Source organism: Hyaena hyaena, unplaced genomic scaffold, assembly GCF_003009895.1.
Source record: "Hyaena hyaena isolate Hyena2069 unplaced genomic scaffold, ASM300989v1 scaffold_426, whole genome shotgun sequence".
NCBI classification, from domain to species: Eukaryota; Metazoa; Chordata; class Mammalia; order Carnivora; family Hyaenidae; genus Hyaena; species Hyaena hyaena.
The window spans coordinates 1,108,796-1,136,205 of record NW_024081061.1 but is presented as its reverse complement, the minus strand read 5'-3'; the positions used below and the strand labels follow the sequence as shown (position 1 = coordinate 1,136,205).

Here is a 27,410-nt window from a genome sequence, read left to right as displayed (position 1 = left end):
CACCTGAGCTACCCAGATACCCCAGTGGCATAATTTTTTAAATGACTTGAATATAATTGGAGTTTGGAATGATGACTCTGAGTCTCCTATGTCTTTGTAAAGATAATTTTCTTTTTGAAACGTGTAGCATTTCTATGATGGGGAAGTAGTCTTTTTCACATTTTTGAGAAAATTTACTTTTAGTTAAAGTTGAGTTAAAACTTTATTAATAGGTTGAGGTGATATATTTCTTCTAAAGAGTGAAAAATATATCCTGTATTTTTACTCACTTTTTTGGAGGTAAGAGGGAATAATTTTGTGGACTTTTTTTTGCAGTTGGAAAAACTTAGATTCAGCTCTAAGATCTAGAGCTCAATTTCTGACGTATTACCTTTTGAATCTCTTAGAATCTGGAATCTTTGAGATAAGTGCAAGCTTTCAATGATCTATTTGAGCACATTCTGGCCACCATTCTTTTAGGTTCGCTCCTCTGTTCCAGGTGGGGGACAGTTACTGCTTGAGGCTCATCTGCATTCAGTCTCAAGTCTCCATTACATATTTTAGGCACATGCGTATACTGGGTGACCACTTCCTTTCCTTTATCTTTGGCATGGTTACCACTCCTTCCACTACCCTAGTTAGCTCAGCAGTGACAGAATAAAAACAAGTATAAGGAAACCCAGGACATTCTGGCTTGTATGATGCCACTTCTGACGCAGAATGTTACAATCTCGGGTTGTGAAATAGCTTTGCAGCCCATGCTATAAGTAAAATCTAAGAAAATTGTAAAAGTGCTGATTCTTCCACAAAAATGACAATTTGGTCAGATTGTGGTTCCTGAAATAAGTAGGAAGAATAGTGGCAAGAGGACGGTAGGAGGTGCCTGTGACACTATGCAGTTGGCTGAGTTTTTGAGACTCTGATGAGGGAATGTTTTGGAGGAGTTCCCATGATTGAGGAGGTTTTACTCTGCCTGTTGAAGGTCAGTTTTTCCATAGCATGGGTGGTAACTGGTAGGCATTTGGCTGGATGTCCAGGTTTTGCCCTAAGGTTTTCATTTTTGAGCTGGTACCATCTGTGAATATGCTGGGAGCCCATCTTTGGGAGTGATGTTGAATGGACACTGTTATATGATAGACCCTGATTCTTGTCTGTGGTTTCACTGGAGAGAGAAGGGTAGGTGAGAACAGAGCCAGTAATGGAATGTTTTTTTATTCATTATACAAGAATTATATTCAGAGCTGGCATAACTTAAAATTTAGAATCCATTAATAAATTAGCATTTATTTGATAGTGAAATAAAGGATTTACAGAAGACACATTAAAATACATATAGCTTAATAATTATGAAATGAACACATATAACAGTCATATAGGCCAAGAAATAAAAAATTGGCATGCACGAAAGGCTTCCGCATTCTTTCTCCCCCCAGTCGCAAGGCCATCCCTGCCCTCTTCCCTGGCTACTACCATAACTTTTGTGATAATTATTTCTTCTTTTAAGTTTTTACTTAAATTCCAGCTAGTTAACACACAGTGTAATACTAGTTTTAGGTATACAATATAGTGATTCAACACTTCCATACATCACAAGTGCACAAGTGCACTCCTTAATTCCCATCACCTGTTTGACCCATCCCCACTCCCACTTCGCTTCTGGTAAACCATCAGTTTGTTCTCTATAGGTAATAGTCCGTTTCTTGGTTTGCCTCTCTCTTGTTTTTTTTTTTTTTGTTTTTGTTTTTTTTCCATTTTGCTCGTTTGTTTCTTAGATTCCACATAGGAGTGAAATCACATGGTATGTCTTTTTCTGACTGACTTATTTCACTTAGCATAATACTCTCTAGCTCCATACATGTCCTTGGAAATGACAAGATTGCATTCATCTCTGGCTGAGTAATATTCCATTGTATATGCACCACATCTTCATTATCCATTCATCAGTTGATGGATACTTGGGCTGTTTCCATAATTTGGCTATTGTAGATAAAGCTCCTATAAACATTGAGGTGTCGGGCACCTGGGCGGCTCAGTCATTTGAGTGTCCACCTTTGGCTCTGGTCATGATCTCGTGGTTTGTGGGTTCGGCCCCTCCTCACACTCACTGCTGTCAGCTGTCCCCCCCACTCTCTGCCCCTCTCCTGCGTGTGTGTGCTCACTCTCTCAAAAATAAACAAAACATTAAGAAAAACATACTGAGGTGCATGTACCCCTTTGAGTTAGTATTATTGTGTTCTTTGGGTAAATACCTAATAGTGCAGTTGCTGGATCTTAGGGTAGTTCTAATTTTAACTTTTTGAGGAACCTCCATACAGTTTTCCCTAGTGGCTGCACCAGTTTACATTCCCACCAATAGTGCATAAGGGTTCCTTTTTCTTAACATTCTCCCCAACACTTGCTGTTTCTTGTGTTATTGATTTTAGCCATTCTGACAAGTGTGAGGTGTTCTTTAATTATAGTTTTGATTTGTATTTACTTGATAAGTGATGTAGAGCCTCTTTTAATGTGTCTTTTGGCCATCTCTGTTTTCTTTGGAAAAATGTTCATGTTTTCTGCCTATTTTTTAATTGGATTGTACATTTTTTCAGTGTTGAGTTTTACAAGTTTTTTATTTTAGAGATTAACCCTTTCTCATTTGCAAATACCTTCCCCCATTCTGTAGGCTGCCTTTTGTTGATTGTTGATTTGCTGTACAGAAGCTTTTTATTTTATTTTCACTTTTGTTTCCCTTGCCCCAGGAGACTAGATACCTGGAAAGAAGTTACTATGGCTGATGTCAGAGAAGTTAGTGCCTTCTAACTTCTAGGCTCACATTTAGGTCTTTCATCCCTTTTGAATTTATTTCAGTGTACAGTGTAAGAAAGTGGTTCAGTTTCATTCTTTTGCATATAGCTGTCTGATTTTCCCAACACCATTTGTTGAAGACACAGTCTTTTCCCCATTAGATATTCTTTCTTGCTTTTTCAAAGACCATACAATAGTGGGTTCATTTCTGGGTTTTCTGTTCTGTTCCATTGATCTGCATGTCTGTTTTTGTGCCTGGAATTGTGATACCTCCAGCTTTCCAGCTTTGCCTTTTCTTTGTTTCTTTTCTTTTCTTTTCCTTTCTCTTCTCTTCTCTTCTCTTCTCTTCTCTTCTCTTCTCTTCTCTTCTCTTCTCTTCTCTTCTCTCCTTCCTTCCTTCCTTCCTTCCTTCCTTCCTTCCTTCCTTCCTTCCTTCCTTCGTTTGTTTTGGGTGGGGGGAGGAGAGAGAGAGAGAGGAAGAGAAGAGAAGAGAAGAGAATATGAATGAGAATAAATCCCAAGCAGGCTCTGCACTGATAATGTGGAATCTGACATGGGGCTCAAAATTCATGAACTGTGAGATCGTGGCCTGAGCTCAAGTCAGACACTTAACCCACTGAATCACCCACTGGAGCCCCTTTGCTTTTCTTTTTCAGGATTGTTTTGACTATTTGGTGTCTTTTGTGGTTCCACAAAAATTTTAGGGTTGTTGGGGGCACCTGGGTGGCTTAGTCGGTTGAGCGTCCGTCTTTCGCTTAGGTCATGATCTCGCGGTTCGTGGGTTCGAGCCCCGCGTCGGGCTCTGTGCTGACTGCCAGCTCAGAGCCTGGAGCCTGTTTCAGTCTGTGACTCCCTCTGTTTCTGACCCTCCCCTGCTCACGCTGTCTCTCTCTCTCTCTCCTAGAAATAAATAAAAATATTAAAAAAAAGAAAAAAAAGAAGTACAAAAAAAAATTTAGGGTTGTTGTAGCTCTGTGTAAAATGCTGTTGGTATTTTGATAGGAATATATGAATGTGTAATTGCTTTGGGTAGTATTGCCATCTTAATAATATTTGTTCTTCCAGGGGCGCCTGGGTGGCTTAGTCGGTTAGGCATCCGACTTTCGCTTAGGTCATGATCTCGCGGTTCGTGGATTCAAGCCCCGCGTCGGGCTCTGTGCTGACTGCCAGCTCAGAGCCTGGAGCCTGTTTCAGTCTGTGACTCCCTCTCTCTCTGACCCTCCCCTGTTCACGCTGTCTCTCTCTCTCTCCTAGAAATAAATAAAACATTAAAAAAAATTAAAAAAAAAATATTTGTTCTTCCAATCCATGAGTGTGGAATGTCTTTGCATTTCTTTCCTTCGTCTTCAACGTCTTTCATCAGTGTTTCATAGCTTCCACAGTACAGGTCTTTTACCTCTTTGGATAGGTTTATTCTTAGGTATCTTACTGTTTTTGGTGCAGTTGTATTCTTTCTCTTTCTTTTTTAAAAATGTTAATTTATATATTTTGAGAGAGAGGAGAGAGTATGTGTGAGTGAGTGGGGGAGGCACAGAGGGAGAGGGGGAGGGAGGGGGGGAGAGAGACCGAGAGACAGAGAGACAGGCTCTGTGCTGTTAGCACTGAACCCGATGCGGTGCTCAGTCTCACAACTATGAGATCATGACCTAAGCCCAAATCAAGAGTCAGACCCTCAACTGACTGAACCACCCAGACCCCCTCTCTTTCTTTTTTTCTTTTTTTTTTTTAAATACAGTTTTAGGGACGCCTGGGTGGCTCAGTCGGTTAAGCATCTGACTTGAGCTCAGGTCATGATCTCATGGTTCGTGGGTTCGAGCCCTGCGTCTGGCTGTGCTGACAACTAGCTCAGAGCCTGGAGCCTGTCTTCGGATTCTGTGCCTCCCTCTCTATCCGACCCTCTCCTGCTCATGCTGTCTCTATCTCTCTCTCAAAAATAAATAAAACATTAAAAAAAATAAGTATAGTTTTACTACCTATGTATACATTCTCCAAACAGTATAATTTACGCTTTTTCATTTTTGAACTTTATATGAAAAAAGTTGCTGTATAGATATTTTGCCTTTTGCTCAGCATTATATTTGTGAGTTACATCCATGTTGCTCGATTTGTTGATTTTCATTGCTGTATGGTATCCATTTTGTAGAAGTATCACAATGTATCTTTGTAGATGGTTCATTTTTATTCTTACCAAGTCAAGTTGTTTTCCTAGAGTATTTGTACAGTTTCTTGTAGCCTTTTGCTGAAGGGAGCTTCAGAGACTTCTCCCACTCTGACCTAGGAGACTTTGAGTACTGAAGAGAAGTATAAAATGTTTCTACTGTAAAAATCAGCTTGATGGTGTCCCACACCTTCTGTAGTAGCTAGGTCACTAGACACCTCTGAGTAACCCCCTTTTTTTTAATTAAAAAAATAATTACAGGTTAGTAAATTCATCTCTTTTCTATGTTTTGACTTGGGGGGTCTTGAGTAAAGTTTCTCTTACTGTCCCATACTTTGGGATTTCAGATATGAATACTTATCTCTTTATAGAGTTTATTTGCATTCTCAACATTTATAAAAATGGATGTTTGCTTTAAAATAGTTTTTAGCTATTTAAGACTTAAATCTAAAAGAGCCTGATGGTTGGAAGCCCTAGAGTTTATAGTGAGCTCTCTCTATATATATTCTCTATGTCCTGCTGTCTTAGAGCTTAATGGAGGTGCATAATCTTTCTCTTTGGCTTTTAGAGAAGAGTAGGCATGAGTCTGAAAAAGCCTAGTATGCTCTTTTTGTGGTTGAGTATTCTTTATTGGTTATTACCAATATTTTCGATGTCTTGGTCAGTGTATATGTGTTGTAGTCCAAGTGCTAATATTTACCCAAATGTAAACTGTGATATATTTCACTTCCTTATTAGAAATATTTCAGCTCAGGGGTGCTTGGTTGGCTCAGTCAGTATAACATGTGACTCTTGATTTCGGAGTTGTAAGTTTGAGCCTCACATTGGCCTAGAGTTTACTTAAAAAATATTTCAGCTCTGGTGAGAACTTAAACATGAATAATTCGAATAGATATACCCTTTTAACTAGACAGTCTTTCTTATTTGTGAAATATATGTCACAGATATTTTACATGTATGCCCCTTTGGTTTGATCTGTTCACTGATATGTGTGTCTTCATTTTATGAATAAGATAAAAGGATTTGCATTCCATTTAGCCTTGAGCTTAGCTCTTTGCATCTTGATTCTGTTCATCATTTCTTCTAGGCTACATTCCCAGAGTGCCTCGATTTCCTCTTTGGAATATTTGTCTGTACCCACACCAGACTATCCCTTTGAATGCTTCAGAGGGTTGTTGACCTCAAGCTTTGCTGCTTTATTTTTTATATAGTCTAACTTTTCTCTGCATGACCATAAATATTTGTCTTTATCCTCTTCCCTCCCATACCTAAGAGTTCCTGCAGTCAGTTTCAGGTTGCCTGGAGAATGATTTCTTTTGATGATGTAGACTTTGAATTTCCCTTCATGTTATTGCATACCTCCCTCCTCTTTATCTAGATGGTAAGGGGAAGTTAGTCAGTATACTTTTTTTTACCTCACATTCTGATTCTGGTTAGTTGTTACCGCACAGGTGTTCTCTAACCTGTCCTGTAATAGATACTGGACAGAGGAAGTGAGTTGTTCGATACTCACTGTGGACAGGCCACACCTGTATTAATGAGCACTCTGCATGTCAGTTTGAAAGAACAAGATCCAAACTGATACTTGAACCATAAATACAGATCTCCAAGTCTCTTAGATTTACAACAGAGCATTCATTACCCCAGATTCCTAATTTAAATACCTTCTGTTGAGTGATGAGTTCTGGATCCTAGCCCTTGCTGTACTTTATTTTTTTTTTTTTAAGTTTATTTATTTTGAGAGAGTGCATGCCTGCTCACACCAGTGGGGGAGGGGCAGAGGGAGCATAGAGCCTGACCCCTGGGGATTGATCCCATGGATTGTGAGATCAGGACCTGAGCTGAAAGCGATAGTTGGAGGGTCAACTGACTGAGCCACCCAGGCACCCCTAGCCCTTGCTGTACTCTAAGCTTCAGTTTCCTTATCTGGAAAATGAGGGGTTGGATTATAAGGTATCTGTGGTCATTTCTATGAAGTTTATCATTATAACATCAGTCTTCTTCTGAATTGACACTTTAGGAGCAAAAATACCCCTTAAGAGGAAAAGATGGAAAGAGGCAAAACAAAACCAAAACCAATTTCCTTTCATGTGTGGATTTAATTTATGAAGTTAATTGGAGTCCTTTTCTTTGAAGCTAAAATAAAAGTAGTTGTGTGCCTACAGCTTTGCCAGTTAAAATGTAATACAAGGTAACAGCATCTCTTTTGATATCTTTGTAGTAGTTGCTTAAATTACTGAAATCACAGATGTATATGTGATGGCTTAAGGTAGTTTGTATTAGGTATTACACATTTTAGGGATACTTTTGGATGGAGCTAAATTAATTCCACAAACACAAAATAAACTAACATACCCAGGAAGATATAATTTTATTCATTTGCAGTGTTTTTTTAAATCCTATACTGTCTTAGAAAATATATGCTACTTAGAATAGTGGCAAAAAATTCAGAAAATGCTCACAAATTATTAAATTACTAAATGTTCATGGATATTTTACCTTACTAAATACTAAAAAATGTATTTTTGTGAATTTTAATCTGATGCAGATAGACTGCTTAGGATGTTATCTTCTCTTTTTTTAAGATGCTATTTATTTATTTGTTTACATATATTTTATTTATTTATCTCTGCACGCATCGTGGGGCTTGAGCTCACAAAATCAGGAGTCACATGATTCACTAACTTAGCTAGCCTGGTGCCCCAGGACTTTACCTTTTTATGTTTTCATATTTCAGAGATTTTTCACCATATTGTTTCATTTATAACTAGGGTGTTTATGGGTGGTGCTTTCTTCCTAATTTTGATTAATTAGAGGAATTTCTCCCACTTTACCTCGTTCTACTTGCAAACACGTCTTTTACCTGTCACCAGCATAATAAAAATATTTGAATTCTTTCACTATTCATGAAGCCATGTTTTTTGGGTTCATAATTACCTGGTGAGAGAATTCTTACGAAATGGAAACAGATGCATTTTACTCCTAACTTTTGTATAAAATAACTTACTTCACTTTATTCTGCTTTTGTTTTTAAGAAAACATACGTGAGGGTGGAACAGTCCTCTAGATCAGGAAGCATTATCGGTTTCCACTGATGTTTTCTACACAGTCTGTTTTTATATGAGACACTAAAAGCTCAAACTCTGGATGATGCTATAAAGACATGGAAAATTATTCTTTCTTAGGGTTGGAGGAAGTGGTGACTAGTGTTTTTTTTGCTGGTAGTATCTGATAATCCCCCCTCCCTTTAGCTATTCTAGGCATGTTTAGTTGTCAGGCGTTGTCAGACTAAATTACTAAAAATAACAAATAGGGGGGAGGCTGTTCTAAGGCCAGCTTTTGCCACTGTCTGTAATCTGTTTAATTTAGTTCCTAGGGAGAAAGGGCAAAAGGAACATGGTGCCATTCTCACTGAATGGATTTTTTGTTTGAAGTGCTGACAAGAACATTGTTTGAGCTCTCCCTTTCCCAATCCCAATAGGGCTCATGCACCCACATCCATTTACAGGGCAGAGCCAGAGCTGGGACGCTCAAAGAGCATGTTCTGATCAGTAGTTCTGCTAGAGATTAACCAGGTGATTATGGTTTTTTGCTAGTCTTTTAAATGTGACTTTTGACAGTGGAAATATGCAGTCAGTGTGTGAGAGAAAGGAAGAAGGAGAGAAATGTGATTACAAATGGAGTTAGTGTGAAAATAAATCTTTCTGTTGAGTACTTTTCACTAACTCACTGTTTAGAGAGTCAGGTTGTTTGATGAAATTAACCATACCTTTGACTCCGGTATCCCTGTATGCAATTTTAACCCACAGTGCCAGCATAAAGCTGTACTTGGATTTGGCTTTTGACTTCTCTGTGCCTTCACTTCTTTCTAATAATAGAGATAACGGTCTGTAAAGTAGAGAAAGCAATCTAGTACTTGTTTATAAAACTGTTGATCACAAAGGAATGGTTTAAATGCCTTTCTTGTCTCCTGTGTATTTACCAGTGGTGGAGTATATGAAAACTAGGACCAGATTTTCTTTTTTTTTTTTTTTTTCTTTTTCAGATTTTCAATTATAGTCTTGGTATTCTACAGTTTATGTTGACCACCTGAGGGATTATTGATTTTTATATTCTTAAGTTGCATACTTATTTTTGTATCTGAAGTCCTATCCAAAATCTCTTCCTTAGTGCAGTTTTTGTTGTTGTTGTTGTTGTTTTTGGTGTTCGGGGCAGGTGGTCAGAACCTGACTGCTTTAAACACCAAAGAAAGAAATGGATTGCTTTTATTAGAGATTTTTTTTGCTGGGGGGAATGTCTTGGGAAAGTCTTTATTAATGAAGATTCTGGTGTTTACCTAAAGCTTTGGGATCTGAGCACTTGGACACTACAGGCTTTGGGAACGCTTGCTTGCTTGCTTGCTTTTTTATTAATTTATTTTTAAATGTTGATTTTCTGAGAGAGTGTGAGTGAGGGAGGGGCAGAGAGAGGGTGGACCAAGGATCTGAAGCAGACTCTGTGCCAATAGCTGTGAGCCTGATGTAGGACTCAAACTCATTAACAGTGAAATCATGACTTGAGTCAAAGTCACTCGCATCCAGGCATCCCGGGGAATGCTTACTTTTAGATGTTTCTTAGGTCACCAACCTGCCGCACTCCCAAATTTAATGAACTCATGATTTTAATTGAACTAAAGGTTCTCAAATGTAGAACACAGTCTTCAAGACTATCTGTGCTATATATATGATTAAGTCTTGTGATTCATGTGGAATGACATAACTGGCAGTGCTTTAAATCTCTACAAGTAGCACAACACAGATGTAATTTGTGGTTGAGTTTAATCAGCTCTAGAAATTTGTAAAGAAAAACTTGACTTTCAGAACCTGGGCTTTCTTTGGAGTTCATACTCGAAGCCTTAATTCATGCATACTTTCTGTTTTCTTTAGGTAGGTGGTGATAAAAAACATAAGAGAAAGGAGCTTCTGATTGATAGTTGCAGACTTAAACTGGTTCAAGTTTCAAACTAAACTCCAAAATACTGAATGACTAAGCTTTTATTTTTTTTAAGTTTATTCATTTTGAGAGAGAGCATGAGCAGGGGAAGAGCAGAGAGAATTCCAAGCAGGCTTTGCACCATCAGCCCATGAACTGTGAGATATGACCTGAGCTGAAACCAAGAGTCGGATGCTTAACCCACTGAGCCACCCAGGCACCCCACAACTGACTAAACTTCTAAACTTAGATGCTTTTCATATCAGAGGCTGAACTGATTTAAAACTGATTCCTTTTGGAGGATTAAGCAATTCCTAGATTCATGACATAAGGCTTTGGCCAATCATAGTTGTTAGGCCAGAAGAAGTATTTGCATATTTTAAAAAAAACATTATTAAATGTGTGCAGAGTATCTTGATTATACATGTTACTTTGGGGTATGTCTGACTGTGGAGGTTTTTTGTTTTTACTTTCATACATTAAGGAACACAGTCTCTTGTACTTGATATATGCCTTGCACTGTTAAATGCAGTGAAGACAAAATTAGCAAAGACCCCGATGGGCATGGAGCTTATATTTTAGAGAATGGGAGGGAGCAACAGATAATAAACAGTATAATGTATAAATGTTAAACAAAAAAATAACATGTAGTCAGGAGACTGAAAATGATGGGGACGTATAAGCTATTTTATATAGTGTTGACAGGGAAGGTTTTACTTATAAGGTGATTCTTGAACAGAAGCCTGAGGGAGGGAGGGAGCAAGCTCTGTGTACATCTGAGAGAAGAAGCTTCCAAGCAGAGGGACCAGTAGGTATAAGACCTGAGGGTGAGAGTGTAATTAATGACTTGGGAGAACAGCAAGGAAGCCAGTGCAGCTGGAGCTGAGTGAGGTAGAGAACATTGAAAGTGATCATGGAGTGGTGGAGGAGTAGATTACATAGGATTTGCAGGTCAACTTAAAGGTTTTGGATTGTGCTCTGGAATTGGGATTTTGGGTTGGTTTTGAACAGGTGAATGACATGGTCTGATTCATATTGCTTTTTGTTTTTGCTTCTTGAGAGAGCATGAGCAGGGGAGGGCCAAAGGGAGAAGGAGAGAGAGAATCTCAAGCAGGCTCCATGCACAGTGCAGAGCCGTGCATGGGGCTCATTCTCACAACTTTGAGATCATGACCTGAACCAGAATCGAGAGTCGGGTGCTTAACTGACTGAGACCCCCAGGCACCCCTTGTTTCATATTTTAAAAGGAACAGACTGGGTGCTATATTAAAAGTAGAGTACAGGAGGCAAGGGTGGAAACAAGGAGATCTGTTAAGAGGCTGTTGGATTATCCAGGGGAGAGTTTGATGGTGGCTTGGACAAGGGCAGTGCTAGAGGAGGTGGTCAGATTCTAAATATATTTTAAGGTAGAGCCAAAGACAATTGGGTATAGGGATGAAAGAGAGGACTCAAAAGATTTGGGCCCTCCTTCTTCCCTGTGTATCACTCATTCTCCTCTTGGAGAGATCTGGAATGTGTTCATGGGAGAGGGATCATTTCACTTGGGACTTGAAGGTCAGTTAGAATATTGCTTGATGTAGGGCTGGGGCAGAGGAGAGAGCATTTCAGATAAAGAAAATCATGGGAACAGAAATCTGGGAGTGGAGTGGTAAAGGAGGTTGGAGTGGTTTAAGAGAAAAGTGTTAAGGCTAAAATGAACGAAATCTGCATTGTTTCTGCTCACTTTGTGTAAGTGTTCTGGGCAAGTAGTTATTCCCATTGCCAATGCTTTTCATTTAGTGTGGTTTTCACACAGCATTCCATGTGTCCTGGGCTTCACAGAGTTGTACATGTTTATGGGAACAGATGTGCTATTGGTAATTCATTGGTCATTGTTTCCTAGTTGATCCTTCAGGTTTCAAAAGTAATTTTAAAAGCAAATTGAAAAGTTTGGTTAGTGATACCCAGGTAGAGATACTGAATAGATAGTTGAATATATGAATCTGGCACTCTAGGCTAGTGAAATATAATTGAGAATTCTCTATTATAGGTGGCATTTAAAGTTACAGAACTGCATTAGGTCAACTAAGGAGAAAAGGTAGCTAAAGAAAGAATGAATGAGTTTTGTGGACTGAGCCCAAGGGCACTGCACCAGGATGTAAAGCTCTTTCCAGAGGTCTAAGACAATGTGTAGTGTGTGAGTCCAAAGAACTAAGTGAATGCCCACATGGGCAAGCCCCTGCTGAGACAAGGAGCCAGTCCCTCCATGGTTAGGAGGCTATTCAGGCCCTTGGTCTTGTGGTGGCAGCAGAAGCTGTCAATTCAGTTAGACTTGAGTTGCAAATGCTTTTTTGGCCTTCTCTTAACTGGCACTGACCCTGGAGCCTGGCAAGCCTGTCTGCTGAAGGAAGCAAGTTTGGTACTTGGGGAGGGTTTGCAGAAGAGAGACTAACATCAGATTAGGCTTAGATTTGAGCCCCATGTCCGTGGGACTGTACTGCAGGGAGTGGTTGAACACAGTTCATGTAGAACATAGGAGATAATGAAGACCTGCTATGTTGAGTAATATCTGAGGGAGGTGGGTACTTAAAATGAGTGAAAGCAAACATGCCTACTAATTTTGAACTAGTCTTGAAAGTTAAAAGTTTCCTAATAATTAGTACCTTCCCTATTCATCGTACACACTCCTATATGCACAAACATAAATATGTGCACTTTCCTACCCTCTTTTAGTACATACTAAGAAAAACTTCAGCCTTTAAAATATTTTTTTTTAGTTTAAGATTCTTAGCAAGTAGTAGGTACTGTTTTTCTTTGCTAGGATATGTGTACCATAATGCCTTGGCATAATAGTTAAGAGTATGAACTCTGGAATCAGATCAATATGAATTTGACCTTTAACTCTGCCACTCACCACCACTTGGAGTAAATTACTTAGCGTCTAAACACCTAAATATGCTCTTCTATATAATAGCAACAACAGCGTTGTTGAAGGAAAGGGACAAGAAATAATCCCTTTATTATCTGCCTGAGTTTAGAACCAACTGAAATTAGGCAGATTGTGTACCTTTTGCAAGCAAGCAGATGCTGGTAGAGCAAAAGAAGCTAAGCAACATTGCTTGAGGCCAGCTCTATAGCTGATGAATACTGGAGGTGAGGAGGATTAACATTTCTCCCTTAAAAAATACCTTTTTTTTTTTTTTTTTAAATCTCTGTACCAGGTTGAGGCTTGAACTCATGACCCTGAGATCAAGATTCACATGTTCGACCCACTAGGCCAGCCAAGTGCCAGCCTCCCTGCCCCCAATACCTACCTTTTAACATGAAACTTGTAAATCACTGGACACTGCCTACATACAGTAAATATTAAATACAAGATTTGCTGTTTGCATGTGGTGGTTGCCGACTGAGTCTATTGCCACCAATGCTTACAAGATCAAGGGTTGTGGGGTTTTTTTGTTTATTTGGAAAAAAATTAACAAATGTACAAAAGCTAACTAAACCCAACACCTGTGTACTCACTACCCAGAATTAACAAATGTTAGCATTTGTAATGTATACTTTTTTATTACTTTACAAAAATAAAATACTAATGAAATTGAAATCTCCATTGTAACTTCCAACCCCACCTCAACTTCATTCCTGTTCACCGGAAGCAACTACTATCAGGTTTTTGGTGTGTTCTCTTACCATTCCATGTTTTATGGCATCTTGTAGTTAACAAATGACATCATACTGATTGTACTGTTGATATCTTTCAATAACTTTTTGAGCTGTACCCACATTAATATATGTAGTTCACACCATTTAAACTGCTGTAGAGTATTTTGTAATAACACAGAACTTTCTGTATTGTATGCAAAGACCCACTGTCTGTAACTTAAGTATGTACCACGAAAGTGTGGCCGAAGGGCCCAGGGACTTCTTCCATGTGTAGCATAAATACAGCCATTGGTGGGGCTAGTTGATGGGCTCAAGAATGCAAGTACCATAATGGCCATGGATTCTCTGGTGAAGCCGTCTCATCACTTTCATGGCCTCTGCCCATATTTTAGAAATGGAGATCAGGAGCACCTGGGTGGCCCAGTTAGTTGAGTGTCTTGCTCTTGATTTGGGCTCAGGTCATGATCTCGCACTTTGTGGGATTGAGTGCTCTGTTGGACTCTGTGCTGACAGCATGGAGCCTGTTTAGGATTCTCTCTCTCCGCTTTTTCTGCCCCTCCTGTGCTCGTGTGCCCATATGCACACACTCTCTCTCTTAAAATAAACATTAAAAAAGGGGGGAGGGATTGGGAGGAATTTAACAGAGGAGCTTGGGGGAGAAGAAGGGGGAAATGGTGGGGGAGAGGGAGAGAGGCAAACCATGAGAGACTCTTGAATGATGAGAACAAACTGAGGACTGATGGGTGTGGGAGGGGAGGGGGGAGATGGACATGGAGGAGGGCACTTGTGAGGATGAGCACTGGGTGTTATATGGAAACCAACTTGACAATAAACTATTTGTAAAAAAAAAATAAATAAACCATATCTCAATTAAAAAAAGGGGGGGGGGATCAAATATCCTTCACAGAGCCAGAACCAGAATCAATCAGGGAAAAAGAGGAAGATAAATGGGAACCCAGGATTCCAGATTCTAGATTCCACCCAAAGTATTATTCATTTATATTCTGAAAAAGTGGGGGTTCCTGTAGAATAGTTGGATATTCCTAGTAGCGAGGCCTTCTAATATTAGTGGTCCTTTACTTATGGAAAAAACCCCAACCCCCATCTCTGAGCTAAAAGATTTTAAGTGGCTTCTTAGTGACCTAGCATCTGGAAATTGAAGAAAGGGCAAAATGAAAACCACCTCTTAAATCATGTTTGCAAAGAGAAGTGTGCCAAGTGATCTTTTATTATTCTAGTGTCATTATAAATTTAATTGGTGTTATGTCAGCTACTTAGATCAGAGCTAACAGCATATTAAACTCCATTCTGTTTGTACTAGTTCCATGGTAACTTGGGTGTGTGTGGAGTTGGGACAAGTGGCAGCTGTGACGTCTGGTCTGTAGAGTAATTTCATCATGGTGTGAGTTCCTGGATCATCCCGGATGGAGAAGTATCACTGGGTGGTGTGAGCTAACCTCTCCATGCCCTTTAGACCGCTCCGAGCAATGGGAGCAAAGATCCTAGGTTGCTGGTCTGATCTAGGGGTATAGCTTACAGTTAAAGAACATTAATTCCTTGGTGATACTAAGAGGTATAACTATTAGTTTTCCTTTTCTCTTTCTTAATGAAAAGACAGCCAGGTTTTTGGGAAAGCTTTATAAATAGTTCTTTGATACTGGAGTGTATTTGTAGTTCTCTAGTTCTGCCCTCTGCTGACCTATACAGATCAGCCGAGGAGGAGCCTCTGAGTCATGAATCTGTGCTTACGGTGGCTTTGAGCACTTGCTTGTTTTCACTGTCTCCCATTCCCTTTTATGGGTTTCCGGTTGCCATATCTCTGTTTTTTTAGTTGTATAAATATGCTCTTCGATTGGAAAGTAGTGTGATCACATAGAAGTTTCCTTACCCTTGTTTGTTCATTGGCTTTCCCAGAGTACCGTATTAAATCATTAATCTAAATGTTTACTGCTTCCACTGAGAACATTAAAATTACTTTTCACAAATTAATACATCGGTTTATTTTACCTTACCCAATTTGTGTGTGTTACTCTGAGTTTTTGTGTGGAGTAGTAAATACTGATAATGCTGTGACAGTGATTAGGAACTTGACTTACCATGCCTGGTTTTCGTGGGTTTTGTTTTGTTTTTAATTTTTATTTTAGAGAGGGAGAGTGCGTGTGAGCAGGGGAGAGGGACAGAGGGGAAGAGAGAGTAAGTGAGTGAGAGAGGGAGAGAGAGAATCTTAAGCAGGATCCATACTTCGTGCAAAGGTCTTTCTGGGGCTCAGTCCCACAACCCTGGGATCTTGACCTGGGCCAAAATCAAGTTGGATGCCCAACTGACTGAGCCACCCAAGCATCCTATCATGCCTGTTTTAAAATACAGGGTTTTCTTGTCCTGGTTTTTCTCTTTGTGGAACAGCATTTTGAGAAGACTAGGAATTCTTTTTTATTTTTAATTGAAATAAAGTTCACGTAACATAAAATGCACAATGTTGTGCAACTATGCCTTTTTTCTGATTCTAGAATATTTTCATCAACTCCAGAAGAAACCCCCTTATCATTTAAGTAGTCTTTCTTTTCCCCTTTCCCTCAGCACTTGGGGAATTTAATCTTTGGACTGTCTATATAGATTTGCCTGTTCTGGATAATAATATAAATGGATCATACAGCATGTGGCTTTCAGTATCTGCCTTCTCCCACTTAGCTCGATGTCTGTCTCGTCTCGTCTCGTCTCGTCTCGTCTCGTCTCGTCTCGTCTCGTCTCGTCTCGTCTCGTCTCTTCTCTTCTCTTCTCTTCTCTTCTCTTCTCTTCTCTTCTCTTCTCTTCTCTTCTCTTCTCCTCTCTCTCTCTCTCTCTCTTTCTCTCTCTTTAAAGTTTACTTGTTAAGAGAAGAGGGAGAGAGAAAGCATGAGCTGGGGAGGGACAAAGAGAGAGGGAGAGAGAAAATCCCAAGCAGTCTTGGCACTGTCCGTGCAGAGCCGTAGGTGGGGTTTGTACCCACGATGGTGAGATCATGAGGCTATCATGACCTGAGCCAAAATCCAGAGTCAGATGGTTAACTAACTGAGCTACCCAGGTGCCACCTGTCCATGTTTTCAAGGTTCACCTGTGTTGTAGCATGCATCTTCATACTTTTTGACATCCACAGAGTATTCCATTCTATGGGTGTCACATTTTGTCAATTGATGGGCACTTGGGCTGTTTACAGTTTTTGGCTATTACGGATATTTTTGTTTGAATACTGCTTTTCATTTCTCTTGAGTATATGCCTAGAAGTAGAATTGCTTGGTCATGTGACAGTTTTATCTTTTAAGTTCTTAAGAAACTGCCAGACTGTTTTCCACAGCTGCTGCATTATTTTACATTCCTGCCAGCAGTATATGCAAGTTCTAGTATCTCTGCATCTTTGCCAGTGCCTTTTTTCCGGTTTTGAGTAGAGTTATCCTAGTAGGTATAAAGTAGTATCTCATTGTGGTTTTTACTTGTATTTCCCTAAGGACTAATGAGGTTGACCGTCTCTTCATGTGCTTATTGGTCATTCATATATCTTTTTTGAAGAAATGTTTGTTCAAGTCCTTTGCCCATTTTTTTAATTGGGTTCACCTTTTTTGTTGAATTGTAAGGAAAATGAAATCCTTGATTTCCTTGGAGCAAAGAGTAGCGCTGAAGTGGCTTCAGCTGTTTGCGTCACCTTATCTCCCTGCTAGCCTTGCCCTTACAGTTGAGTCAGGCGCACCTCCACATCCAAGAATGCAAGGTGTTGCCCTTACTTCCTCTATGAGAGGGCGTGCCCTTTTCCACCTACCCTTTTATCATACCTACAGGCCAAACTCCACTGTAAACACTGTGGGTTGGATTCTCTTGGCTCTTATAAGAGTAGCGCAAAATAAGATAAACTGAAATAGTAAAACTTAACTTTATTTGCTCATTTGTAAGACTTACAGAGTATTTGGCCCAGAGAGTCACAGAGTTACAAGAAGATTGTAACATATTCCCCTGCTCTAAAAAATATAACCACAGTGGTGATTGGAGATATCTGGGGAGCAAATGGGAGGTTAAGGAAGTGGAAGGAGCTACTAAAAATAATTGGTTCAAGAAATTTTTCTAAGAAGGGAAAGAAAGTAAGGGACAGTACCTGCAGGGAATGTGAGAACAAGAAAGGGTTTTTAAAGTGATTTGTCTTAAATCAGCTGCCACTGGGTAGCTTAGTTGGTTGAGCTTCTAACTTTGACTCAGGCCATGATCTTGCAGGTTCGTGGGTTCGAGCCCCATGTCTGAGTTTACACTAAAGTGTGGAACCTGCTTCTCATTCTCTGTCTCCCTCTCTCTGTTCCTCTCTTGCCCACGTGCTCTTTCTCAAAAATAAACATTAAAAAAAAAAAAAGTGATTTGCCTCAACAAGAAAGATCTTGCAGAGAAAGGGAAATGGAAAATTAGGAAGAAAGAAAACAGCTGACTGCAGCAGTAGAAGTTTTGAGGTGAATGGAGGTGCAACCAACACCCAAGTGGAAGGGCTGTGTTTTGACAGAAGCAGGGACACTATCCATTTTAACAATAGGAAAAGAAGAGAGTATATATATTGGTGGTCAGGTAGAAGATGTGGTAGTGGGAAGAAGAGGGAATTCTCCTAATGCTTGTATTTTCTCAGCCACTTGGGAAGGAGGTGGGGAGGAGAGAGTATAGGAGATTTGAGGAAACAAGGTGAAGTAGCTATTTTGGAGAGCACACAAGTGAACTTAAGTAGAATACTGGGACAGTGTTGAGTGCCCATTTGAGATTCCTGGTCCTGAAATTAAAGTGAAACCAGCACATTTATGTGTTCTTCTCTAGCAGCATCTAGGTATAAGCATGGAGTAGGTAGATGGTTGGGTTTAACTTGCATTGGCATTTTGCCAGGCAAGTGCAACAGAGGGACAGCAGAGCAGAGGAGAAAAAGTATAAGGGGTTAAGTATAAATGGTGCATTGTGGAAGCTTAGCTGAATAGGAGGGAGAAGGCCACGGAAGCATAATATGTAATGAAAACTTTGTCATTAGGATGGGGTTGAAGACATGCTGGACTTGAGAGTCATCAGATAGAGTGACATGGGGAAATGTGAAGTAGCAGTGGTAAAGCTGAAATTTTGAGGTGGTGCATTAGTGGTGTTGACATGGTCTTTAGCCTATGACCGTGGGCTGGGTGGCTGAGGTGGGATGAGGGCAGGGTAGGTCATGGTATTGAATGGATCATCTACATTTTTGTTGGAGTCACTTTGAGTGGTGCAGCAGTGGTGAAGAGGAAGACCGTGAGCCATCGGTGAATGAGGGACAGTGCCCAGGGTATTGTAGACTCTGGCACCAGGAGCTACAGGAGAGTGGCAAGGCCTGCTGCCGCAAATTTCAAGGACCAGAGTTTGGGAGGAAAAAAGAGATATGGTTTGGCACTGGACTGAATGACTGAATTGGAAGGATGGATGGTTAGAAATTTGGGCTTTTATCAGGCAACTTTTATTAAAAGTTAACAATCTCTGAAATATTTACTGCTGGATTCAGTTCTTTTAAGATTCTTTTTTTAAGAACAGAGGTTGATAGACTATAGCCTGCTGGCCACATCCAGCTTGTTGCTTGTTTTTGTGGTTTTAGAACACAGCTATCTATCCCCATTCATTTTTCAGTGGAACCTTTAGTTGACAGTGTGGCAGCTTTTATGCTGTGATGGCAGAGTTGAGTAGTTGTGACAGAGACATCCTTACAGAGCCTGAGATAATTGTCTCTTTAGCCCTCTGCTGACTCTCACTTTTGAACAGTAGTTCTCAAACTTAAAAGTGCCTCAGAATCACCTGGAGGGTGGTAAAAACACGGAGTGCTTGGCTTCATCCCTAGAATTTCTGAATCAGTGGGTCTGGGTTGGGACCTGAGATTGTGCATTTCTAACAGGGTCTCAGGAGTTGCTGATTCTGGAAACATTCCAGGGACCACATTTTAAGAGCCATTGCTTTAGATATTTAAGGCCGTGGTCAGGTTCCTTTTCCAGTTAATCTTTTCTGAGCCACTTGACATGATTTACTGGCATGTCTCATCCCTCTGAAGTCTGATGCCCCAAAATGTAATGATTCTTTGGATGTGCCTAATCAGCACCATGTACACTGGAATAGTTGCCCCTTCTGGCTCTGTGCTTACTTAGGAGTTTCTACTTTCTTTCCTGGGTTGTGTGGTGGGATGGGCTTTCTCTGGGACTTAATTGAAGCTGATGTGTTAGGGAGGGCAAAACTGGTAGAGATCACGTTAACTCCAGGGGGACCTAGGGGCCAAATATTGTTGTTTGGAGGAAAGAATAAACCTTCCTCCCACCTCCACTCTATTTCTGCCATAAGGTGTTGAGTAATGTAGAGGTTTGACTTGGGAAGATTGAGCATGCGATTACAGGTAGGATTTGGGAGTCTGACCCGTCCAGTAGCAGTGTCAGAGTCTCTTTGCAGGTTAAGAGAACACCTGGGAGAAAAACAAGATCAGTGCTCAGCTGAACCAGTCTTTTAGCAGAGAAACCTTTGACAGGTTTTAAAAGCAGTGTCTAAAAGATGGAGAGACAGTGACTCTTTCTTAATTTCTCTTATAGTCTGCTCCATGCCTAAAATTGCTTTCTCATTCTTTGAGCTTGTCTCCCAGCCTGTGTTCTAGTTCAGAAGTTCCCTTATTGCCTAGTTGTATCCTTAATGGTGAAGTGGATGCACCCTCATGAGTTCACAAGTAGACCCATGTCTGTGGACCAGTTGTCTCTTAGCTTTCGGTTCCCGGTCAGGCTTGACCTGTCTGGCCTGCTTCTGTTGAGTGCTCTTCACCCATTCACTTGCACTTTCAGAGCTCTGCCCTGCTTCTGCTTGCTGTAGCCCTGCCCGTCTCTGTCTCATTTCCCTTCCTGACTTCTCTGATTGTGCCTTCATGTTGCCTTTCTTATTTTCTCTTCCTCCTTTTGTTTCTCTGCCTTCATCACAGTGTACTCCCCATCTGCTAAGACGTGCCTTCTCAGCCTTCGGTGAATTCTTGGCCTCTTGCTAAACTTCCCCTGTGTGGGCAGCTGGCACCCTCTGGCCGTTTTAGAGTTCTGCAAACTGACAGAACATGAGAATCACTGAGGCTCTGGGTTTTTTAATTTGGAAGTCATGTGAGCAACAGTGAGAAGGTGGCCTTTGCTTTGCACTTTTAGATTAATAGGAGAGCTTTAAGTTAACAGTGGTCTGCAGAAGCTGGAAGCCACGGATTCAGCATAAGGGAGAAGTGTTTGGCCAGGGCAGGTCAAATTCAGGATCTGACATGGGATTCAGAGCAGAGGGTCTCTGAACACAGATTGCCTAGAACATCAGAGGTGGAAGGGAATCAAGATGGCCCTTTCTACTGACCCTGTACTGGATTGAGGTGAGGGGACAACCTAGAAGGTCTGCTTTTATCCACCATAACTCCCCCCTGTCCCCAGTTTTACCTGTCTTATTTGTTTTGTGTTTAAGACAAGAGTTGATTTGAAGAAAAAGTTTTGTGACTAAAGAAGAATAATGGGGGAGTATGGATACTGGTATTGTCCAAATCCTCATTTTACAAATGGGGAAATAGAGGATGAGAGGAGAAAACTACTTTCTGTGCCCTAAGAAATGAAATAGGAAAAATATTAGAGAAAAGGAAGGAAACAAAGTTCCTGAGGAAAAAAGTCTGTAGAGATAGAGCATCAGAAGCTGAATTACCTCAGAAGTGTCTCTGAGAAATTATGTGTTGTCAGAAAAGTTCTAGAGACTTGAGCCTCGTTCCTTAATGGGAGGATGTGAGTGAAACGCTAGCGCCTCAGCCTGACTCCCAAAGAGGAGAGCCTCAGGCTGATCAGCAGTAACTCTGGCAGTGTCATTTTGCCGGCTGAGCCCCACAGGAAATCTCAGAACTTCACTCCAGAACAAGGTCCCACAAGAATGTCTCTGCATCCAGGGCACTGTGGTTTGATTCCTCTAGAGAGTTTCCTAGAGTTCTGTGGGAGATTGCTCAGCAAGACACCAAAATGCTGCAGTGAGGCCAGCAGATGTGGCAGATGCGTTCCTGGGACTCCTGCTGGAAGGTGTGGTTTTGAAAGGCCTCTGGGAGTTTACACAACAGTCATAATTCCCCTGGCAGCCCAGGCCAGTCTTGGCACATTTTCTCAAGGATTTCAACTGTGGGACATGGGAAATTGGGATAGTTTTCTTAGTTTCACAGGTTGATCTGATCAAGGGACCTGAACCTTAGGGCCTGTTCTGTTTATGGAAGCCATGCCTTTGATTTTCCCATGGACATCAGGGAGGGTTGAGTTTTAGACCTATGTATATTTAGGGGGCAGAGGCTAGAAGGCAATGCCCCAAACTGAAAACCATCTTGGAGATGGCCAGTTTTTACCTTTGCTTGCTCTGTTGGTGATCCTCATTCAAGTTGTGAGGGAGAACTACAAAGCAGCAGTGTGTATAGAAGTAAATCAGTGAGTTCTCGTTTCCCATAATGTACCTTTTTTCAACAAGTATTGAGTTCCTGCCATGTAGCAGCCATTTTTCTAGACACTGGGATTCTATAAGCAAACAGAACAGTGTTGCCCACAAACATGGACCTTCCTTTCTTGTAAGGGAAGATCCATAAATACTACTTCTTCCAGGGGTGATAGGCTGTGCAGGCAAATCAGGGTGAGAATAGGGAGAGTGTAGCTGCCACATAATCACAGCTTTCCCTATGAAGAGACATTTGAGTAATTGAGCAAGTACCGTGGATACATGGGGAAGAGAGTTCCTAACAGAGCCAAGGTGCAAAAGCCAAGCAGGAGCATGGTGGTGGGTTGGAGGGGCAGTGTAGAGTCGAGGTGGAGGCCAGTGTTGCTGGAGCTGAATGGGTGAGAGGGGGTTGAGGTCAGAGTCTGCTGAGAACAAGTCTAAACATGGCTTTTAAAAAGGGCTTTGCCTTTTACTTTGAAATGGAAAGCCTTTGGAGCATTAAAAGAGGACTCTGAGCACCATATGAAGAAGAAACTGAAGAGGATCAGAGGGCAGAAGAGGGGCACCTGGGTGGCATCGTCTCTTAACTCTTGATATAGGTTTAAGTCATGAACTTGTGGTTTATGGGATCAGGCCCCACATTGGGCTCCAAGCTTAGCGTGGAGTCTGCTTAAGATTCTCTATCCCTGCCCTCGCCAACCCCCCATCCCTTCTCTGCTTATGCATGTGTGCACTTGTGCCTTCTCTCTCAAACTATAAATAAACTTGGAAGACCACTTAGGTTATTTATTAAGGTCAGATTATGGATTCATTTTGATATAGTGCTCATAGGGTTTGTTAGTTGATTATATGTCAGATGTGAAAGAAGGAACATTCAAAGGTGACACTAAAGGTTTTCAGAATTTGCAAGAATGGAGTTGTCATCTATAGAAATTGGGGAGACTAAGGTCCACAAAATTTCTGGTTTGGTGAGTAGTTTTAGGAAGAAAATGTAGAAATTCAAGGTTGACTTAATCTTTGTTTCCTTAATTTTTTGCATCCTTTCTGTCTGGTTTCTATTTGAATCATTGCTACCACATTTTTTGGGAGGAGAAATACAGGTTCCAGTGTACTTTTAGGAATCCTTATCCAGGCCTCTAGGATTCAGTATGGTCAGAAGGTGTGGGTACCTAGAACTTTGCATAGATTTATTCTCTGGGGCATCCCTCATTTCATGGTTTCCTAGGGCTTCTTAAATTGCTACAAACTAGGTGGTTTAATTTTTAAAGTTTACGTATTTATTTATTTATTTAGAGAGTGCCCACACAAGTTGGGGAGGAACAGATAGGGAGAGAGAGAATTCCAAGCAAGCTCTGCACTGTCAGCACAGAGCCTGACGCGGGGCCCAAACCCACAAAACGTGAGATCATGACCTGAAGCCAAGAGTTGGAGGCTTAACCTGAGCCACCCAGGCACCCCATAAACTGGGTAGTTTAAAACAACAGAATATTATTCTCTCACAAGTTTTGGAGGCTAGAAATCCAAAATCAAGATGTTGTGGGGTCACCCTCCTTCTAAAGCCTCTGGAGAAGAATCCTTCCTTCCTCTTCCTAGCTTCTGTTGTAACCCTTCTTGGCCTTCCTTGGGTTAGAGCTAATCCTTCCCTTTCTGCCTCTATCAAGGAGTTGCATTCTGTCTCCATGTCCCTTTGTCTTTATGTGGCCTTAGAACACTAATCATTGGATTTAGGCCGACCCTAATTATGACCTCATTTTAATGTGATTATCTCTGCAAAGACCCTATTTCGAAATAAGGCCAAATTCACGGGTCCTGGGGGTTAGGACTTCAACATATCTTTTTGTGAGACACAATTCAGCACACATCACATACTCTGATTCAGGTTTGATTGTGAAGGTCTTCTTGGCTTTAGGTATGAGACAGAAACTACCGAAAAAGTTAGAAAACAGGTCCCTCTCTGTTAGGGATGACGCATCTGTTAGGATGATACAAAAATTTTATTTTTAAAATTTTTAAGAAAGTCTTCTTTATTCTGAGAGAGAGAGAAAGCATGAGGAGGAGAGGGGCAGAGAGAGAGTATCCCAAGCAGGCTCTCACTGTCAGCACACAACCCCACGTGGACCTTGATCCTACGAGCCATGAGATTGTGACCTGAGCCAAAACCAAGAGTCAGATACTTAACAGACTGAGCCACCCAGGTGCTCCTGAAATAAAAATTTTAATGTGCAGAGAGTTTAAGTAGTTAAAGTTTATTTTGCATTATTTTTTGAAACTTGAAGACTTCAGGTTATGAAGTAAAAATCCTGGAAAAAAAATCATAAAACTGAAAGTGGAAGATAGAAGAAACTTAGAATGATGAATTTTAAAGGTGAGAATTATAACCTGAGGGTGCCTGTCAGTTGAGTGTCTGACTTCGGCTCAGGTCTTATCTCACAGTTCAGGCTCTGTGCCCGCTTTGGATTCTGTGTCTCCCTCCCTCTCTGACCTTCCCCGGCTTGCATTCTGTCTGTCTCTCTATACACTAAAAAAATTTTAGAATTATAACCTGAATTTGTTTGTCCAGAGGCCTGTACAGTAAGTAGAGAAGCTCTGGCTGATGTTTCAAGCACTGGCTGTTGAGTTTTGCCAGCGGGGGCAGCGAGTTGACAGAGATGGAATGCAGTGGACCTGGGTCCCTGGGCACCAGCTGATGCTGTGGGAGCACAACCCCGCTTGCCCCGTTGGCTTTTTCCTTAGATTCCCTGGGCTGGGAAGGTGCCCAGATGGTACATGGCCCTCACTGTTTAGCTGCTGCTCCCCTTCTGTGTAACACCCAGTACGTGTACATTCTTCAGTGGTGTGTCAGGAGTTATTACTATTTGCCTCTCTAAGTCAGCACATGTAAAGTCTAGGGGTTGTTTATCAAAGGAACTTTGAGTTCCTATTCTGATATCACAATGATAGGACTCTGTGAGGTACAGCAATGTAATAAATTCCTTAGCAACAGCATACATCTGTGGCCACTGTGACTTTTATGGAGCTCTTGTTGTTTGGTAAGGAATGGTGTACAAGTTGGACAGATGGGAAAGGAGGGAAGACGGCTCTTTCTGGCCTTCAGGAGGTTTGAGGTTAGGAGAAGCCAGACAGGAATTAGAGGCTCCCATAAAAAGTGATTAAGATGCCACAGCACTGGAGCCTATAGGAAAAAAAGTCTCTTAAATATTTCACGTAATAAATATCTGGACAGAGTGGGAGAAGTTAAGACACAGGGATGTGTAGAGAGGCACGAGAGGTGTTAATGGTGAAGGCCTCAAGCAGCAGAGGCCTTCATTTCGATTTTCCTGCCTCCGTGGTTTGGGTATCAGTTCCCAAGGAAGGCCTGTCAGGCCAGGCTGCTCACCTATTCTCTGGCCCAGTCTTTTCCGAGGTCATGTGGGCACTTGAACAAAGTGAATCCACAGCTGCTAGGGTGTGTAGGGGAGAGTGAGAGAAGGGCACTGGATGCATCTAAGCTTTCTGGGTCAGGGCTCTGCATTACTGACTCCAGTGTGGCTTAGTCACATGCACCCTTAGAAAGGGGATTATTTTGAGTATTCCTGAAGAAGGGAGCCTCATTTCATGTCAAGTGAGACTGTAGCCACAAGTATGTCCTCAGGGGAGGGACCAGTGGTGAAGCCACCATATTTTTGGGGTGACCACAGGGCAAATAATGTACAGACATCATTTCCTTTGACTAATCTTTTGTAATCCTGGCCCAGATGTGGCTCCTGAAAGTTTAAGTTCTTTGCCTGCGTCGAGATTTTTAATTTAGGACCCAGATGGAATAGGGAGGTAAACATCCAAAAGGTCTGTTTTACTCCATGTGTCACTGTCCTGGATTCCTGGCAGGCAGCGGTTTCATTAGAAAAGCAGACTTCATCCTGACTCATCTGCCTCCATGAGACGTGTGATACAACTTCTTAGCACTCGTGCAGCCTGTTGTCTCACTGGACAGAGCGGAGGGCAGTCCGTTCTGCAGCAGTGGCGGCTACAGGCGCCTGGCCTGGGCCATGGAAAACCTTGAGAGACAGTCTGTTATGCGGCCAGAGCTTTGTCCTGGAATTTCCTGGCCTTTGTCTGTCTGGTGTAACTTCATGTACTGAGACGCCTGTTTTGAGTTCACTTCCTTCTGGGGGAAGAGTGCAGCTGCCTTCCACAGAGCACTTCTGCTTCCTGCACCAAATAACTTCCCCCTCCCTCCCTCATGCCTGTGGGTGGGATGAGGGGAACACTCTGGACAGGTGTGTGTGTATCAGGCCCCCAGGAGACAACATGCTAGTGAGTGTCAGTGTTCACAGAGGAGAAGCCGTTACCAATGGGCAGAAAAGCTGCATCTGCCAGCCTGGCCCATACCTGCTAACCCTGGTTTCTTTGTCCTACTGCAGCAGAAAAAATCCTACCTGGAGCGGAGTGTCAAGGAAGCTGAGGACAACATCCGGGAGATGCTGATGGCACGAAGGGCACAGTAGGAAACCTCTAGTGAAAGCATCCTGCCCCGTTTCATTCCTGGCAAGGGCAGAGGGGCCCGAATGGGGGAATACCCTCTCTTCTGCCCTGATCGACTTTTTATTTGAATGATCTGGTAACCCTGTGTTTTCTACTTCACCCTGATCCCTTTCTGATCCTGGCTTTGCCTGCCACCCTGCCCTACAGGAGAGGGAAGATGGGAGCCAGAGAAATAGGGGAGCTCTGCCCAAACCTACTACTAGTTATGCTGGTTAGACCAATAAAAGGAATCTGTTCCCCCACCCACTCTAAGTCTGCCTTTCTTGAGAATGGAGGGCCAGAGAGGCAGAGGCTTTCAACCTTAGCTCCTCCCTGACCTGTCCTCCTCCAGAGCTTTGGCTCTGTTCCTCTTGCATTGAAGCCTTTGCTGGTTCTTTTTTTCCTTTCTGTTCCTTTGAGTAAATCCTCCTACTTCTGAGTGTTCATGCAGATCAGGAAGAAGGAAGACCAGGGCATAGCTGAATTTAAGTCAACCTTGGTGGCATTCTGCCTAAAGATTCCTTCCGTGCTTCCTCGCATATGTTCCATAAGAAAATGTAGTTTCAGGCGGTCTCCTGGTGGACAGTACAATCCTAAGGCTGCCTAGAGGCTTAGGGGCAGTGGTGTGCTGGAGCTGGCTTGTACTGGCTCGGGAGAGCCAATTATTAAAAATCAAGTTATGTAAATATATTTAAAATAAGGGTAATAAATATTCAGATTTGCCCCTTCCTAATTACTAAATCTGGCCATTATCTGTTTTTGAGGTTAACAGTCTATTGTATCTGGATGATGGAAATCGGCGTTCTCCTGCACTTTTCTTCCCAACTCCGCTTCAAGTTGGTAGCTTGAAATCAGCTATTGTGGGATCATTTACACGCCACAGTCATCAGGTGATGGATAAAGTACGGTTTTGTTTTAAAGA

General features: G+C 41.6%; 1 protein-coding gene across 1 annotated transcript in view; it reads left to right on the top strand.

Annotated features, from left to right (window-relative positions):
- The window catches only part of PFDN1 (prefoldin subunit 1), a 71,790-nt gene extending 44,569 nt beyond the window's left edge, over positions 1–27,221 (top strand). The window contains exon 4 of the mRNA XM_039252741.1: positions 26,389–27,221. Within this exon, the coding sequence (XP_039108672.1) occupies positions 26,389–26,472 (84 nt within the window). The 3' untranslated portion in view covers positions 26,473–27,221. The remainder of the gene's footprint in view (positions 1–26,388) is intronic.
- The last annotated feature ends 189 nt before the right edge of the window (positions 27,222–27,410 follow it).